We start from the raw sequence: 18,294 nt of genomic DNA, 5'->3' as shown, positions 1-18,294 counted from the left end.
TATTAAAGAAAGACCATGCTCTAAAACCTATCCACCCACCCTAGAAAGAGAAAAAATACCAGTTAGTGTTTTTTAAAATTCTTACCACGTGTGAAAACATGGATTTAAATGTTCCACATGCATTATCTCACTTCTCATAACAAAACTATGAGGTAGGAGATGTTCTACCTATGATGGGACTCTAACTGTTATTTGTTTGAATTCAAAATCCAAAGCTTTATTCACTATATTATATTGTCTACTCTCAAAATAGAGAAAAAGCTTGCAGAATAGTATGCATAATGTGGTCTTATCTTTTTAAAAATAAACTTGTTTTCTTTATAAATGTGTAGGCATATAGAAAAATCTAAAGAATATGTGTTAAGCCTAATTCTAGCAGTGGAATTATGGAAACTTCTTATTTTGTATATTTCTATTTTTTTTAATTTTATAATTAGTCAAGAAAATTTTGAATTTTCAAAACAAAATTGGGAATAAAATTTAACTAATTTTTAATCCTGATAAACTGATTTTTAAAAAATAAATTTTTAAATAAAAATTCTTCTCCTTAGTGACTTTTGGGATGGTAAATCCACATATGTATTACTTAAACAAAGTTATGTCATCTCTATTTTTGGACACTTCTGCGCCTGGTGATGAAAGAACCAACTTTAAGTCTATTCGCAGCATAACTGATTTTTGGAAGGTAAGGTATCATGCGACAGAGAATGAAGTAGCTTTTAGTATTGCATAAACAAACGCATGGCACACATAATAAGCACTGGAGACATATTTGGTGAAGGAATGAATGAAAACGGATATCATTTCTCTAAACTTTTAGAATCAGTAAGTATATATTGAGATCCTATGCTTTCAGTGTAATAGAGTTCTTAAAACTTTAAAAAAAGTACGCTTTTTAAAAAATATTTTATTTATTTGAGACAGAGTAAGCATGAGGGAGAGGTAGAGGGAGAGGCAGACTTCTCAGTGAGCAGGGAGCCCAATTTGGGGCTTGAACCGAGAACCCTGAGATCGTGACCTGAACTGAAGTCAGCCAGTTAACCAACTGAGCCCCAAAAGTGTACTTTTTTTTTTTTTCAAGATTTTTTTTATTTATTTGACGAAGATCACAAGTAGGCAGAGAGGCAGGCGGGGGGCATAGGGGGAGAAGCAGACTCCCTGCTGAGCAGAAAGCCCGATGCGGCGCTTGATCCACGGACCTGAGATCATGACCTGAGCTGAAGGCAGAGGCTTTAACCCACTGAGCCACTCCGGCACCCCCAAAAGTGTACTTTTTTTTGAAACATCATCATTGCATTTGGAAAATAGTAGACTTGCTGCTTATGTGGAGTTAGGATCCATGTCAAACTAATTGTGTATAGTGAAAATTATTTAAAAATCCTTAAATGGGGGTGCCTTGCTGCCTCAGTTGGAAGAGCATGCAACTCTTGATTTCGAGGTTATGGGTTTGAGTCCTACTTTGGGTGTAAAGATTACTAAAAAAAAAAAAAAAAAAAAAAAATCCTTAAATGGCCCATAAAGTGAAATATATATATAATTTTGGTATACAGTCTTGTATGTATTAGAGTAATGTGCAGTATGTAATCAAGTAAAAAATAAAGAGTACATATGCAAAATATAACTTAGTGTTATTATTATGTGAGAGTATTCCTTCAGCTTTGGAACAGGGTTTTTTTTTTTTCCCCATTACATTTAATTTAACAAGATGCTCACATTATTAGGAGAGAACAATTAAGAGAGTGGAAATTTCAGGTATCCCAAGTCACAGACATTGGGACATATAAGGAAGGTTTTCCAGAGGTGACGTGAATTTACTTGCATTTTAAAGGATAAGTAACAAGAGGGCATTCTAGGATGGAGAAACAATATATGCTTTAAGTAATGCTACATCTAGAGTTGTACTTGGCATTAGGAATATAGAAGATGAGGCGGAAAAAGCCAAACTCTGAGTTGAACAGAGGTCAGATCATGAATGCCATGCTAGGAACCTGAAACTTAAGGAGGCAGAGTCACGTCCTGAGAGAGGGGAAGTTTGAGATGAGAGCAGATGATTAGAGGTCATTGGTATCGGCCAGGTGAAATATAAAAGAAAAAGGAGATTTTCCCTGAGACTAGAAGTGGAGTTCACCCTGCTTTGTTGTTGTGCTGCCTTGAAGTATACATGGCCAATGGCAAAGAAGACAAAGGCAGGAAAGGAAAAACTGAACCCTGGGTTTGGGATCTCTTAGAATGGCAGAGCCAGGAAAGAGTAGCAGTCACCACCACTGGAGCTGTTGGAGGAGAAGAACACACAACTTTGAGGGCAAGTGATGAGTTGCAGCTATAACAAACATGAGTATGTAGCTATGGGTTTATATACTCATGTATTAGGGGACAGTTTTCAATACACTCTTTATATAAGAAAGGGAGAAGAAGAGTTGTGGAATTAAATGAATATTTGTAGGGTGCCTGGGTGGCTCAGTGGGTTAAGCCGCTGCCTTTGGCTCAGGTCATGATCTCAGGGTCCTGGGATCGAGGCCCGCATCGGGCTCTCTGCTCAGCAGGGAGCCTGCTTCCCTCTCTCTCTCTGCCTGCCTCTCCATCTGCTTGTGATTTCTCTCTGTCAAATAAATAAATAAAATCTTTTAAAAAAAATGAATATTTGTAAAGTGCTAAAGCAGTACGTAGTACATAAGGCTCAGTAAATATTAATTATCTTCATATCCTTTAATATTAATTGTGGCTTGGTCAGTAATTTTCATACTCGTCAAAATCACTGATTTTTACGTTTTTAAGGTAACATTATGAAGTAGATTCTGTTACACAACTGACACAAAAATATTTTTCCCATAACATTTATCTTTCTATATGAAGTTTATGGAAGGACCCCTTTTGGAAGGTCTGTACTGGGACGCATGGTACACTAACAAGACATTGTATGATTTAAAGAACAGCAGTCGTATCTACTATGAGAACATACTCTTAGGAGTCCCCAGAGTCCGTCAACTAAAAGTCCGCAACAACACATGCAAGGTCTATTCATCCCTTCAGTCTTTGATGGATGAATGTTATGACAGATACACTTCTAAAAATGAAGACCTGGCTGATTTTGGCCTTCAAGTGGAAACTGAGTAAGTAATATAAAATTACTTGTAACTCTTCCTAGCATCTTACCATTGTATCTTTAAAAAATTAGGAAAATATGTATATTTTCCAAATACCAACAGTTGGTCTGACAGGTAAGGAGACTTTCAATAATAGTAGCAAAGGAAGGAGCAGTGTTTAGAAAAGTAAGAGTGAACCTGTTATTTTGTTTACCAAAGGATATGCAGAGTATTCTTTTTGCCTTACTGGAGTATATGAAGTGCTAAGTCATTATGAACATAAGGTAAAGCATCCGTTTTTGCTTTTACAGTACTCAAATCAGATTTTCTGTCTCGGACCAGCCTCTCTCAAACATATCCCAAAACTTCTTGGGACCCCTAGAGAGTGTGCGAGGTGTGCTCTGCCACTTTCCTCCTTTCTCACTCTGACTTCAGTGATACCTTCTATTACTGCCAATACAGAAAAGGAGCCATTATGCTCCACAGAGGCACCACATCTGATGATGCCTACCAAAGATACTAGAGCAGCGCTCTCCAAACTGGCTCAGGCTAATGCTGGCGTACACTCATGTCTATGCTGAAAACAGGACACCCAAAGGCAGAAGCTGCTGGTATCATTGCTTTTACAGTCCTGTGGAAATCATAGGCGGCAGAGAATGAATTTTTTTAATTTAATATTTATTAAATGATACAAATACAATTCCCAGAAGCAGCCTGCGTGAGCTCTTTTAGTTGTTTCTTCTGGTGTACTTTCTATTCCTAAATAATGTGCTTCTACTGCTGTTACTTGATTTTACAGGGGTTTTTTGGTATCTTTTGTCTCCATCATGAAAGGTGTCTATCGTGTGCCCCTCCATCTACACATACGCACACACACTTCCCATTTCTCTTAGCCTGTAGTTAGATCATAATTTTTGTTAATCATTAGTCAGTGTTTATATTATAAATATGAGCAATGATTACATTTCTTTTCTGCAACAACCTCTCCTGTAGTGCCAGGACTAATCACTACTTTACAGTTTTTGTTGATTTGTTTTTTCTTTGTGTAAGTTTTTGGTTATAATTTAGGATAGCAAAGTGCCTATTTAATTCTTAGAAATCTAATGAACTCATAAGTATCGTGACATTCTCTTAGGTATTACTGTACTGTATACTATTTCTCTTTCAATGAAAAATTACAAAATAAATCAGTTATTCAATTGCACATCTTAAATGTGCAAATTTTTTGTTTTGGAATCCAAAAACTAATCTGTTATGTATTCTATTATTCTAAATTCTCATAATAACTAAAAGTAATTTAAATATCAAAATAAACACTACATACTTGGAATTATAATACTTGTTATTCCCTAACAACCAAAATAAGAATCAATCTGTGCTTATTTGTCTCTCTAAAATGTAACATTCTCTAATTAAAAACATCATTAAAAAATTGGAAGTAGAAGAGGATTGGTGTAACAAATGTTCTCATTTCAATTTAACAACCATGTGGAAAACACTCATAAATAAAACAATGGAATTTTCATTAAATCTGAGTATTTTTTCTTAGTGGTATCACTTTTTCCCCCTCCTAAAAACAAACATAGTATTATCAGTAGAAAAACAATTTTAAGCAATGCACCTTTGGATAATCATTCAAATCTGTTTGGGGAGGCTGAACGGGACTGAAATGAGGAATCAAAGCTTTATTTTTTGACATCCCATAATTAAAAGTATAAAGGATGGGGGTGCTTGGGTGGCTCAGTTGGTTGAGCACAGGACTCTTGATACCAGCTCAGGTCATGATTTCAGAGTCTTGGGATCCGTCCCCATGTTCCCACTCCACGCAGAGCATGGAGCTTGCTTAGGATTTCCTCTCCCTCTCCCTTCCCCCAAACTTACATGTGTTTGTAAACTAACACTCTCTCTCTCTCTCTCTCTCTCTAAAAAAGTAGAAAGTAGGGGCGCCTGGGTGGCTCAGTGGGTTAAGCCTCTGCCTTCAGCTCAGGTCATGATCTCAGGGTCCTGGGATGGAGCCTGCAGCTGGCTCTCTGCTCAGCAGGGAGCCTGCTTCCCCACCCCCTCTGCCAGCCTCTCTGCCTACTTGTGATCTGTCTGTCAAATAAATAAAATCTTAAAAAAAAAAAAGTAGTTACAAACTTTTGTTAAAATAAGATACCTATTGGTGCCCCTGAGTGGCTCAGTCATTTAAGTGCCTGCCTTCAACTCAGGTCACGATCCAGTGGTCCTGGGACTGAGTCCAAAATCAGGCTCCCTGCTCAGTGGGGATCTTGCCTCTCTCTCTCCTGTTTCCCCTGCTGTGCTCTCTCTCTCTCTCATTCTCTGTTAAATAAATAGATAAAATCTTTAAAAAATATATCAATTTAACTATGTAGACATTTTAAGAAAGGTCTTATATGTGACATGTAGAAGACAGACTATGAAGCCCCTCCTTTAATGTATGGAGACAGATATTTATGAATAACATCCCTTGATATTTTTGTCCTACAAAAAGAAAGATTTCATAAGACAACAGAAAAGTGTATTTAAAATAGTCATGATTTTCTAGATTGTAAGTTCCCTGAGGCAACAGATGGTTTTTTTAAAAACCTTTTCTGGTATGCCTGGGTGACTCCGTGGGTTAAACATCTGCCTTCTACTCAGGTCATGGTCCCAGGATCCTGGGATCTGGCTCCACATCAGGCTCCTTGCTCAGCAGGGTGCCTGCTTCTCCCTCTGCCCCTCCCCCTTACCCCTGCTCATGCTTTCTCTCTCTGACAGGTAAAGAAAATAAAATCTTTAAAAAAAAAACAAAACACCGTTTCTCATAGCATCTGGTCCAGTGTGTTGCCCATACTGAACACTAAAAAATGAAAACATACTAAATAATCCTCTTAATCCTTAACTCATTGTCTTGCTCCAAAATTACTATAAAACTTTTGAACTTAATACTGTCTGTTTTTTATAATGTTAGCTTAAATTCTTAGAATACATCTCAGTCAGGCTTTCTTGTGTCTCCATTATTCTTTTTATACCTAACAGATGGAAGTACGCTCCTCCTGATAGTACCTCCCCTTGGCACTGGGGATTTGTTGGTGTTTACCGAAATGGGGGATTTATTTTCACTTTATCAAAATCAAAATCTGAAACGAAAAACAAGTTCATTGACCTTCAACTGAACAGCTGGATCACAAGAGGGACTAGAGTTATTTTTATTGATTTTTCATTATACAATGCTAATGTAAACCTGTTTTGCATTATCAGGTAAGTGACTCAAAACCTCTTTATTAGTCTCTCGAATTTAAAAAGCCTTCAGAGGGGCACTTGGCTGGTTCACTCAGTAGGGCATGGGACTCTTGGTCTCCGGGTCATGAATTTGAGCCCTGCACTGGGCATGGAGCCTACTTGAAATACATACATACCTACATACATACATGGCATCCAGAGCCCTCATTAGGGTTTCCAGTTCATGTGTGTTTGTACTAAGATTAAAATCATAAGCCTCAGGGGTGCCTGGGTGGTTCAGTCAGGTAAGCTTCTGACTCCTGATCTCATCTCAGACCTTGATCTCACAGTTACGAGTTTAAGCCCCATGTTGGACTCCATGCTGGTCCTGAGCCTACTTAATAACAAACAAACAGGGGCGCATATAATGTGTTTTATATTAAGACTATATAATCTTATTCTATAGCTGTGCAGATCTCACTTTTAGTCTTGATTTCTACCTTTAAATCACATCATTTAAAATCTGTTGATTTCCTTGCAGTATAAGCTTCTTTATTAAGGTATTAATTTTTGTCTCAAGAATGAACAATTTTTTTTAAATAGGATTAACTCCTCAATGTCTCTTCGCACTTAGCCCTGTGACTTGCTTTGGTCAATGGAATGGGAGCAGATAAGATAAAAGCAAAGTTTGAAATGAATTTGCCTGTTAAAACTTGCTCTCTGAAAAAAATTAAAAAAAAAACACACAAAAAAAAAACCTTGCTCTCTGGCATTTCTGCCATTAGATGAGAAGAACATCTGTGGGTTGATTTGGACCCAGTATGATGATAAAAGACATTAGGAAGAAGACAAGGTGGAGGAGGAGGATGAGAAGTGGAAAGAATCAGCAGGCAGGGGAGAGAACCGTTTAAAAAGAAAAAATTCTTTCCATTAGTTTGATGACCCCTGTGCATTTGCCTAAACTGGACCATGCTAATTGACTTTAGGCCTGTGTTCTAGAATCAAACACTAACAAAGAAATAGGATTACCATGACTGAATCTGTCTGGGGATTGAATCAGCTTTCTCAGAGTGATCTGGGAATGGGTGGTTGCCTGATGCAATCAGAGTTCTGTTAGAAAGGAGGAATGGGATAATGACCACTAGACAAGCAAACGGCAATATCCGCTAAAATCTCAGTGAGTCTTAAATTTCTCTCATGAGTCTTACATTTCTACTCTAAATGGAATACAGAATTGGTGTCCACTCTTATTAGGGGATTTTGCCCTCATGCAACAGTGACAGTGAAAACGCAACCATGGTCTTTAAAATAGGGAAGAATGAATAAAACAAATCAATTGTCTTAAGTAGCCAATGGACATTATACCATTTCTTTTATAGTTTTTTTCCCTCTTCTTTCAGGTAATCAGAGCTTTTACCAACATTAATCACGCTTTCCAACAGTCCTGATCGGGATAAAGTGAAGAATACAAATCATTTTTATGCCTTAAACACGAGGAGAAACACTGGGATAACTGGCTTAAAACGATATAGGGAACTCCTTCTAAGTCTAGATTTCCTGTCTCTGGGGTTTACACTTATTCTGTGTTACCTTTTAAAATGTTACTTTTTAAAGATTTTATTTATTTATTTGACAGAGAGAGATCACAAGTAGATGGAGAGGCAGGCAGAGAGAAAGGGAGAGAGGGAAGCAGGCTCTCTGCTCGGCAGGGAGCCCGATGCGGGACTCGATCCCAGGACCCTGAGATCATGACCTGAGCCGAAGGCAGCGGCTTAACCCACTGAGCCATCCAGGTGCCCCTAAAATGTTACTTTTTAGAAACTAGCAGATTTTGAAACTTTAAACGGGTGGTAATCTAATCAGTGGTTGTATGGGAGCGCATTTCTTAAGACCTTAGCCATTCACTTTCCTTTTGTAAACATATCTGGCAAACTAAACTGAATACTGTTCTTTTTTCCCTTTTTACTAGTCTATACTTCAGATCAAAATATTGAGTTTCTCTCACTTCTCTCCCTTACCCACCATTGCACACCTACTACATGCAAGGCAAAACAAACAGTTCTGTTTTCTGTTTAACTGGTTTTTGGTTTTATTTTGGCAGCACCTTATTCCAGTAGCAATATTTGCTAATAGGTCTAAGTAGGAATACTTACATTATGATAGAGATACTGGGTTCCTTAAATTACTGCCAATTCTTAATTATATCAAGTTGTAGAGAGCAGTAGAAATACAGTGAACAACATCAACATCTTTTTATTTAGTGTTGGAATTAATTTTTTTATTTCTCTTTGCATATAAATTCTTGTGTCCAACATCCTGTCCCTAAAATAAACAAACTTGTTTTAGTAGAATATGTAATTTTGACATTTAGAAGCAAGAAGTATCTCTGATAATCTAAAGAGGGAGAGTGTATTTACTAAAGGGGGAGAGTATATTTTCCTTCTCTGAAACATTCAAGAATTATATATTCTGGGAAGAGTACTGGTTAACAACAGTAACTAACAGTATAACATTTCTTGAACATCATCTCATTCTCTTGTGGACATAAAATTGTATTCCCAGTTATGATCAAGCAATCTAAACACAAAATAGAAAGAATGTCTGGCTAAAATCACATCTTACTTTCTCAGTTACACTGTGAATATTTAGAGTACCAAAAAAGTGGGGCCATTAAAAAATAAGTAAATCCACTAGAATTTCTTTTAAATTGAACACATTACCTCTATACAATAACTGATTATTAAAGTATATATCATCACAAATTGGAAACTTAACACTGGGGGCGGCTGGGTGGCTCAGTCAGTTAAGCATCTGCCTTTGGCTCAGGTCATGATCCCGGGGTCCTGGGATCAAGCCCCCCATCAGGCTCCCTGCTAAGCACTCCCTCTCCCACTCCCCCTGCTTGTGTTCCCTCTCTCACTGTCAATCTCTCTGTCAGATAGATACACAAAATCTTAAAAAAAAAAAAGTTCACCTTGAGTTAGGTACTGAAATATAATGCTTGAAATAAACGAACAGTTACTGTAACCTAATTTTACAGACTGGTGGCAGAATTCCCTGCAACTGGAGGAATAATTACTTCATGGCAGTTTTACTCTGTGAAGCTCCTCAGATATGTTAGCTACTATGATTATATTATTGCTTCCTGTGAGATCACATTTTGTATTTTTCTTATTGTCTTCACAACACAAGAAGGCCAAAAAATAAGAGAATTTAAGTCTGCTTATTTCAAAAGTGTCTGGAACTGGCTAGAATTACTACTTTTGGTGGTAAGTATACATTCATTTGGCAACTAACTGAGGAGCAGCTCCTCACCTCCCCAAGTCCCAGGTCTCCACCCCAACCCCCCAGCTCTTCTGGGGCCCTGCTGGTACAAGTTAAAAAGCTGCAAGTATCCTTCAAAAAAGGAGCTGTCATAGGGCATACTAATGGTGTGCTTCCAAAAGTAAGTCTATTTTCCCCCCCTGATTTGGTCCTTGAGAAAACCAGCATAAAGTTAGAATAGGTGATTCTATAGGTATTATGATTTAATGTGCACAGTAGATCTCTCCTCCCTCAAAATAAATGTGTTTCTTATAGAGCTTCATGTTGAAAATCATAGTTACTTTTGGACATGTACTCTTCTTTTATGTTGCCTCTCTGTTTACCTCCTCACACTGACTTTTGAAAGAACATGCAAAATCAAGCCTAGGAAGAATACTGAAAGGGAGGTTAGGGGCCAGTGAGCAGCTAGGCATAGAGAACACCAGGACTGGGAAGATAGTCTCCGAAATAAATTCCAAAAACTGCCAGTTCTCCTCACTGGAAAGAACTAAAATAAATAAAGAGGTTGGCAGGGCAGGACAAATGGTAAGAACTTGGTCTTAGGAATGATGAACAAACACTTCCAGCTTATACACCCTTACAGACTCTTAGTCATAGCCAGTCAAGAATATAAGCCTTTTTTCCCAAAACCAGATTAAAAGTTTTTCAGAGTCAGGAAATGTGCCACCTACCTCTCTGGTTTCTCCAATAATACTTAACATACAGCATAACACTGAACTATCTGAGCACTTCAGGCAAACGAAGTCGAAGCACGATTTTCATGACAGAAAGCTGTGGTACCTGACATAACCTGGTTCTGAAATCCTCTTCTGGAAGAGTTGTCAGACTCTTGATACAACTCTTCAGTTGTATCATTGAAAAAAAAAATTTTTTTAGTGTTATGTGGTAGAAAATACTAAACTTTTTAAGTATCAGGTATGGAAGTGTTGAACTATTATACTGTACACCTGAAACTAATATAACACTATATGTTAATTACACTGGAATTATAAATAAATACATAAATAAACTTCTAGGGATCCTGTAGTTACATGGAGCAGAAATGCAGCATTGTCAGAATAATCATTTTAGACATTTGTGCTTTATGACTCAAACAGGCAAATAGATTAGGATAGTCAAGTGATCAGTATTCCTGTACTTTTGTGATCATTCTTCTATCTTAAACTTCTGTTAAGTTGAGGTTTACTTCCCTTCACTTAAAAACCTATGCCTTCATTCCCCTTCCCTTTCTGTTAAACTTCTGATGAACTTTTTCCTGTGTCTGTTCATAGGCTGCAGGACATTCAGAAGTAGAAATTGTCTCTAATTTAATCTTTCTTATTTTCCCATTTAGTTGTGTTTTTTGACTGTTTCCTTCAACATATACTGTAACGTACAAATTTTTCTCTTACTTGGAGACCTGTTAAAAAATACCGATCAATATTCAGACTTCTATTTTCTTGCATACTGGCACACTTACTACAACAATATAATTGCTGTCACCATCTTTTTTGCATGGATAAAGGTATTTATACTTTATTATATTAAGTGCAGCAGATTAGATATATAGATAGATTATATATTTAGATAGCAAAATGGGAACTAAAGCTGTAAAGTTATGGTGGGGGAGGATTTTCTTAACTATAAAGTAATTTTAAAATAGGTTGGCCTTGCAATGATCGCAGGCAAATCCTCAAACACTCCTAACTATCATCAACACTTCCTTTATTTGGAAGCAAATTTTTTCTGAAATTAATTTAACTTATCCTAAGTAATTATATTATTCTTCTGTTTTAATTAACGTTGTTCTTTTTCAGATATTCAAATTCATAAGTTTTAATAAGACAATGTCTCAGCTGTCATCAACCTTGTCCCGCTGTATCAAAGACATAGTAGGATTTGCCATCATGTTTTTTATAATATTCTTTGCTTATGCTCAGTTAGGATTTCTTGTTTTTGGATCACAAGTTGACGACTTTTCCACTTTTCAAAATGCCATGTAAGCTGTTAGAGTAAATGTAATTATATGTACTAGTTTATAAGGAAAAAAATCATGAAAAGGCCTACAATAAGTAGTAACACATATTTTAATAAATTCAATCTTGGTTTTATGTTTTCACTGATAGAAAAATACCGGTCACACTTAAAGTAGTGTTTAGCATTAAAAGATCCCAATGGATAATGCAGTCCATTTTTTAAATGTAAGAGGTCGAGTTAGAAAAATAATTTTTCATTTTTCATTGGTAAGAATTTTACCAAATACAACAGAAATAGGCCTCTATGTCTCTGTGATATTTATTGTCTGGAGAAAAGAAAGTTTAAATGTTTTTCTTTAAGAGCTCTACCTTTAGAACCCTTTTATCATATTCACCTGATTGTCCTTTGCTAATCTGGCAAAGCTGTGTACTAAAAATATTTTTATATGCATAAAGCAATCAGCAGGCCACAAACTTACACAGCAGATCAGGTAGAATCCTTAGAAAAGTGTTCAGGCTTTTTATTTTAAGTGAATAATTTAAATAAATTCACTTTCCTCTTTGGATAGATAAAATAAGTTCTGTGTGTATAAGAAAATTATGATAGTCTGAAATATCAACTCTCAAAATATGTTTTGTGTAACTTAGACCAAGACTGGTGGGAAATGGCTTCATATTAAGTAAGTTTTTGAAATTTTGCATCACTCTTTTGAAAATTTACAGTGCATGTTAACATATGGCCCTGAGAAAAACTGCAATAACTTTCTTAACTTTAGTGAAGAATTCCCCAAACTTGTCCATGCCCTTTTCCTTGAGTTTGGGAGAACTCTGGTCAAAGGAAATGTCTTATGTTGCTCTCTTTTTGCCATCCACATGAATATATTTAAAGTGCCAATTCTAAGAAATTTCATAATATTTGATGAAATAACCCTTTATTAATCAGTCATGGAAAGAAGAGTGGACTAGGAACCAAGAGGATATAGTTCTACTTTCCACTTCTGCCTCTAGCTATTCAAATTTTCTAGACCTTTATTTCCTTATCTGCAATTGAAGGAACTGGACTAAGTTACTCCCAAAGATTCCTTCCAATATCAAACAACCTACAATTTGAGAAGTCTAATTATGTTTGCAGTTCCAACAACATCCTTTCCTAGGATCTTAATACCAGTGTCACTTACTGATAAAAGTAGTATTGGACATTGAATATAAATGTTGTAATTTACAGAACTTGGAAATTGGTTTTACCCTAGATAGTGGGGAAGAAAGGAAGTATAAGGCATAGAATGAACAGGTAGACAACTTTGGAATACATTAATGAAGGGACTTCTGCTTTTTGGTAATGATGTGCTAGGTTATTCAGATCAACCTCCTCTTCAAGACAATTTAAAAAGCTAGCTGAGGGGTGCCTGGGTGTCTCAGTGGGTTAAAGCCTCTACCTTCAGCTCAGGTCCTGGTCTTTGGGTCCTGGGATGGAGCCCTGCATGGGGCTCTCTGCTCAGCGGGGATCCCGCTTCCTCCCTCTCTTTCTGCCTGCCTCTTTGCTTACTTGTGATCTCTGTCAAATAAATAAATAAATAAATAAAATCTTTAAAAATAAATAAATAAAAATAAAAAGCTAGATGAAATACAGATAACGTTGACGAACTAACCAATAAGTGGACCAAAACCAAAAGGCAAGAACCCAGAGAAGCAAGCTCAGCATCCAAGGCTTCTTTTGCCCTGAAGGCTTTTTTAAAAGTTTATAAGGATTTTTTATTGTGTTAAAATATACATAAAATTTACCATCTTATCCATTTCTAAGTGTACAATTCAGTGAGGATTAAGTACATTCATACTACACAACTGTCGCCACCATCCATCTCCAGAACTCTTTTCATCTTGTAAAACTGAAACTATGCCCATTAATCAAGAATTCTCCACTTTACCCTTCCCCAGCTTCTGGCAACCACCATTCTACATTTTGTCTCTTTCTCTTCTGATTTTCATTAACTCTAGGTGCTTATGGGATCATAGAGTATTTGTCTTTTTGTGACTGATTTATTTCACTTCGTATGTCTTCAGGATTCATCAGTGTGTTCCATATGTCAGAATTTCCTCCCTTTTTAAGGTTGTATACATTCTATGTAGAAGTCTCATTTTGATTATTATTAATCTGTTGATGGCCATCTGGACATCTTCCAAGTCTTAGCTGTTATGAATAATGCTGCTATGAACATGGGTGTACAAATATTTCTTCAAGACTCTGCTTTCAATTCTTTTTGGTATACATGCAGAGGTGGAACTGCTGGATCATATGGTAATTCTAATCTGAATTTTCTGAGGAAATGCCATACTGTTTTCTGCAATGGCTGCATCATTTACATTCCCACCAACAGTGCACCAGGGTTTCAATTTCCTCACATCTTCATCAACACTTGTTATTTTCTGGGCTACTTTTTTTTTTTTTTTTTAATAGTAGCCATCCTAATGGATGTGAGGTGATACCTCATTGCAGTTGTGATTTGCATTTCCCTAATGGTTAGTAATACAGAGCATCTTTTCATGTTCTTATGATATGTTGGTCTCTCGATGGTGTCCCAGAGGCTCTGTTCACTTTTCTTCAATCTTTTTCTTTTTCTCAGACTTGGTAACTTCAATCATCCTGTCTTTAGGTTCACTGATTTTTTTTTTCTTCTGCCTGCTCAAATACGCCTCTGAATCCCGTCAATGACATTTCATTTCAGTTACTATATTTTTCAGCTCTACAATTCCTTCTTGGTTTCTTTTGAGGTTCTCTATCTCTTTATAGATATTTCCATTTTGTTCACAAGTCATTTTCTTTTTTTTTTTTTCATAAATAATTCTCTTGACTTTCTCTGTGTCTTTTACGTTTAGTTCTTTGAACATCTCTAAGATGGTTGTTTAAAGTCTTTAGTAGGTTTGCCATCTGGTCTTTCTCAGGGATATTTCTGTTGGTTTATTTTTTTTCTTCGATTGGATCATCGTTTCCTACTTCTTTGTATATTGTTCTTTCTTGTTATTGAAAACTGGACATTTGAATGTAGAATGTGATAACCCTGGAAATGACATTCTTGCCTTTCACCAGAGTTTCCTGTTTTTGTTTTTTTATTTTTATTATTGTATACTGTCTTCATGCAGGATCAGCCTGAATTGTAAAGGTCTTCTTGGGTCTTTTCTGAGACTGCACCTTTCCTTGGGGATGCAGGTGACAGTCTAACTTCCTCTGTATATGCGTTACTTTTGAGGTCTTTAATGTCTGGCACCCAAAAGGAGAAAAAGAGAAAAATGAAGGAAGTGGGAAGGGCACGAGCCTTTAATCCCAAGGACGTGAATTCAGCAAGAGGGAGAGGGACTTGCAACACACAGGGGAACAACTTTCTGCACTCTTGTGATCAGAAGGAGCAATCAGCAATCAGAACACAGACCCCTAATGCTTGGAGAACATATCCTGATTGCCCACCCTTGTTCCCACAAGTTGCATGCAAGCTGCTCCAGGAATACATGCATGGCTCCCTGCCATGGGCTGGGGGGTGGCAGATGGGTAGCTTTTCCAAACTAAAACCTGGAATTGACCAAAGTTGTCTAAGCCTTCCCCTGGCAGTTGCAAGTCTTAAATAGACTCTAGAATTCCAAAACAGTTACATCAGACAAATTCTGCCTATGTCATTGCTGTCTAGGTGGGGAGACATATTCCAAATGTTTCTTACCCCCACACCCTCCCCAAACCCTCCACCATGAAGGCATTTTTGATGATCTAGAGAAATAGTCAAGGAAATGTGTTTTTGGCCACTTCTCTGGGAGAAGGAGATAGAAGGCAAAGTCCAGGACTTACATGGGGAGAGAGGACAGGAGGGCTTGTCTGATAACCTCTGCACACATCAGGCACGGAACCTTCAATTAGGGTAAAAATGAAGTTACATTGTGTTTGAAGTTTCCATTCCTATGTGATTATAACCACTCAGCAAATTGGTTATTAGGGTTTTGTTATTCACATTCCTTACACAGCAGAGGTATCTGGACAGTTTCCTAATAGAGAAGGGCTGAATGGAAGCTTTAGTTAACAAGCTAATTTCTGGAGAGGAGAAGTGGTGCCTTTAACTTGTGTTTTCTCCTGTAAATACAGCTCAAGGATTACAGATCAAGTTTGGTCAAAACTAAAAGAGAACCTCTCATTCTACTATACCATAGGGAAAAAATATTTGTTGAAAGACTTTGGTCTCCTTCCTGTTCAGCTTTTCATTTTGTATCTTGTATAGAAGAACATTATAAACCAGTATTAAAAGCTGAATAAATGGGGTGCCTGGGTGGCTCTGCTGGTTAAGTGACCAACTCCTGGTTTCGGCTCAGGTCATGATCTGGGTCATGAGATCAGTGTCGGGCTCCATGCCCAGCTCAGAATTTGTTAAAGACTCTCCCTCTCCCTCTGCCCCTCTCTCAAATAAATAAAAGATTTGTTTATAATAGAAGATTTATTTGAGAGAGGAGAGAGAGGCAGAGAGAGAAGCAGCCTCCCTGCTGAACAGGGAGCCCAATGTGGGACTGCATCCCAGGATCCTGAGATATCAACTGGAGCCAAAGACAGACGCTTGACTGGCTGAGCCACCCAAGCACTCCTAAATAAATAAATCTTTTAAAAAAAAAGGCTAAATAAATACTTTAAGTATCATTTAATCATGTCTTAGGTACCCAAGATGAAATTCCAGGTGACTCTTGAGTCCTAGGACTCAAAGGAGCCCATTTCTTTGAATACATTTTCTTCCTTCATTGTTTACAGCTTTATGTTCCCTTTACATGTTGGGCAAAAGCAACCAGGAACAAGAATTCTTCCTTTTGACTGACTAACCAAGCATGCCAAGTGTCTACATACTGTTAAAAATTCCATCCCAGGCTTCCCCTTAAAATAACTCATTTTAAGCACCTAGTAGCAGTAACAATGGCATGAAAATATATAAAACATAAATCCAAATAAGCCAAAAGTATCAACTGTGATTGTTCCTAATTAATTCCTAAATTAGCTTATGAATTTTTAAAACTTTTTCTTTAGTACTTCCTAAAATTTCTCCCATGAACATGTGTTATTATTATAGCCAGTAAAACTGGAGTGTTGCCTTTTTCTTTTAATTGTCCAATATTAGAGCCCTGGCTATCCATAAGGTACATAAAATAGATGTTATCCATTCCAGAACACAAAATATGAGAAATAAAGTAACATGCTACTGTTGCAAAACAAAAGTAACAGAAATTATTTTCCTATGCACTGTTCACATAATTTAAAGAAAAAAAAACTTCATCTAATTATTATTAATCTTTAAATTATTACTTTTAAATTTTTAATTCCAGAACCTGGGTTTTAAAAATGAAAACTATAATAAATCTTTTTCTAAGCTAATAACCTACTGACCCAGTGACCTCCTTTGGAATTCAGGTTAAATCTGATATCACAGATATTTCTGGGATGGTTGTATCTATTAATTAAAAGTAATTCTGGGGCACCTGGGTGGCTCAGTGGGTTAAGCCGCTGCCTTCGGCTCAGGTCATGATCTCGGAGTCCTGGGATCGAGTCCCGCATCGGGCTCTCTGCTCAGCGGGGAGCCTGCTTCCTCCTCTCTCTCTCTGCCTGCCTCTCTGCCTATTTGTGATCTCTGTCAAATAGATAAATAAAATCTTTAAAAAAAAAAGTAATTCTGAAATTTAATTGAATGGTATAATACAGAACCCAAGCAATAGCCCTTAACAATGTTTATCACAATTTGTGAAAAATCCTACAGACTTCTCAGTATTTGTGTTATAGGTAAAAAGATAGTTATTCCTAAGAAAACATATTAACTTGTAAAGAAAGATCCAAATACTTTTTAAATTGTTGAATGTATGAGTAAAGATGAAATTACACATTCTCAACTTAAAAAAAATAAAGAAATCATCAACATAATTTATAACATATCCCTGATGTGTCTGGAAATGCCATTGCAAATTAATGATGAGAAAATAAGATATCATGTTAAGTAATCCTGATTCCGCCTTTACTACTACTATGCTCATCCAAAGCCTTAATTTCTTAATTTTCCACCTAATTATTAATCAAATGAAGATCTGTAATATTTTAAATGTTATTTTACATCAAATCCAATAGTTATTGAAGAGAATACAGTAAACCTCAGGGGCCGCTTGGCTGGCTCAGTCAGTTGAATGCCCAACTGTGGATTTCAGCTCAGGTCATGATATCTGGGTCCTGAGATTGAGCCCTGAGTTGGGCTCCACACTCAGCAGGAAGTCTGCTTCTCTGCTTTCCTCTGCTTCCTCCCCACCCTGCTCACTCGAATGTGCTCTCTCTAAAAATTTAAAGATAAAAAAAGAAAACCACTTCTGGATCATGTTTGAGGATCATTACCAGCACTTGTTTGAGACGCAGCAAGTGACAAATTGTTGGCATCTTATTTTAGCAGAAGAGGTGTACAGATTACACTATTACATTATTGGTATTAGAAATTTTAGATTTCTTGGGTCTAGGTACAAGTTGAAAATCCTTATTGGACAAGGTCAGGTATTCTAAGTTCTAGAAGGGCACAAGAAAGGCTAAGAAGGCCATTGCCAAAACTTGTTGGTAAGCAGGTTTCTCAAGGGTCAAATTTGGTAGGATTCAGTAAGTGGAAGTCCATCATTTCCTGAATCACTGTTGAGCTATTTAAGTACCCTGTCTGGTGTTGAGGGAAATTTTCCACACCCAGTTT

General features: G+C 36.9%; 1 protein-coding gene across 2 annotated transcripts in view; it reads left to right on the top strand.

Moving 5' to 3' along the window:
• The window catches only part of PKD2L2 (polycystin 2 like 2, transient receptor potential cation channel), a 41,527-nt gene that overhangs the window by 1,900 nt on the left and 21,333 nt on the right, over window positions 1-18,294 (top strand). For both annotated transcript variants that reach the window (XM_044226914.1, XM_044226909.1), the window contains exons 3-8: window positions 552-685; window positions 2,854-3,110; window positions 6,105-6,326; window positions 9,328-9,556; window positions 10,945-11,115; window positions 11,408-11,589. In XM_044226914.1, coding sequence (XP_044082849.1) covers window positions 552-685; window positions 2,854-3,110; window positions 6,105-6,326; window positions 9,328-9,556; window positions 10,945-11,115; window positions 11,408-11,589 — 1,195 coding nt within the window. The remainder of the gene's footprint in view (window positions 1-551; window positions 686-2,853; window positions 3,111-6,104; window positions 6,327-9,327; window positions 9,557-10,944; window positions 11,116-11,407; window positions 11,590-18,294) is intronic.

The sequence above is a fragment of the Neovison vison genome, chromosome 1 (genome assembly GCF_020171115.1).
Source record: "Neovison vison isolate M4711 chromosome 1, ASM_NN_V1, whole genome shotgun sequence".
NCBI classification, from domain to species: Eukaryota; Metazoa; Chordata; class Mammalia; order Carnivora; family Mustelidae; genus Neogale; species Neogale vison.
This window is presented reverse-complemented; position numbering and strand designations above follow the sequence as displayed.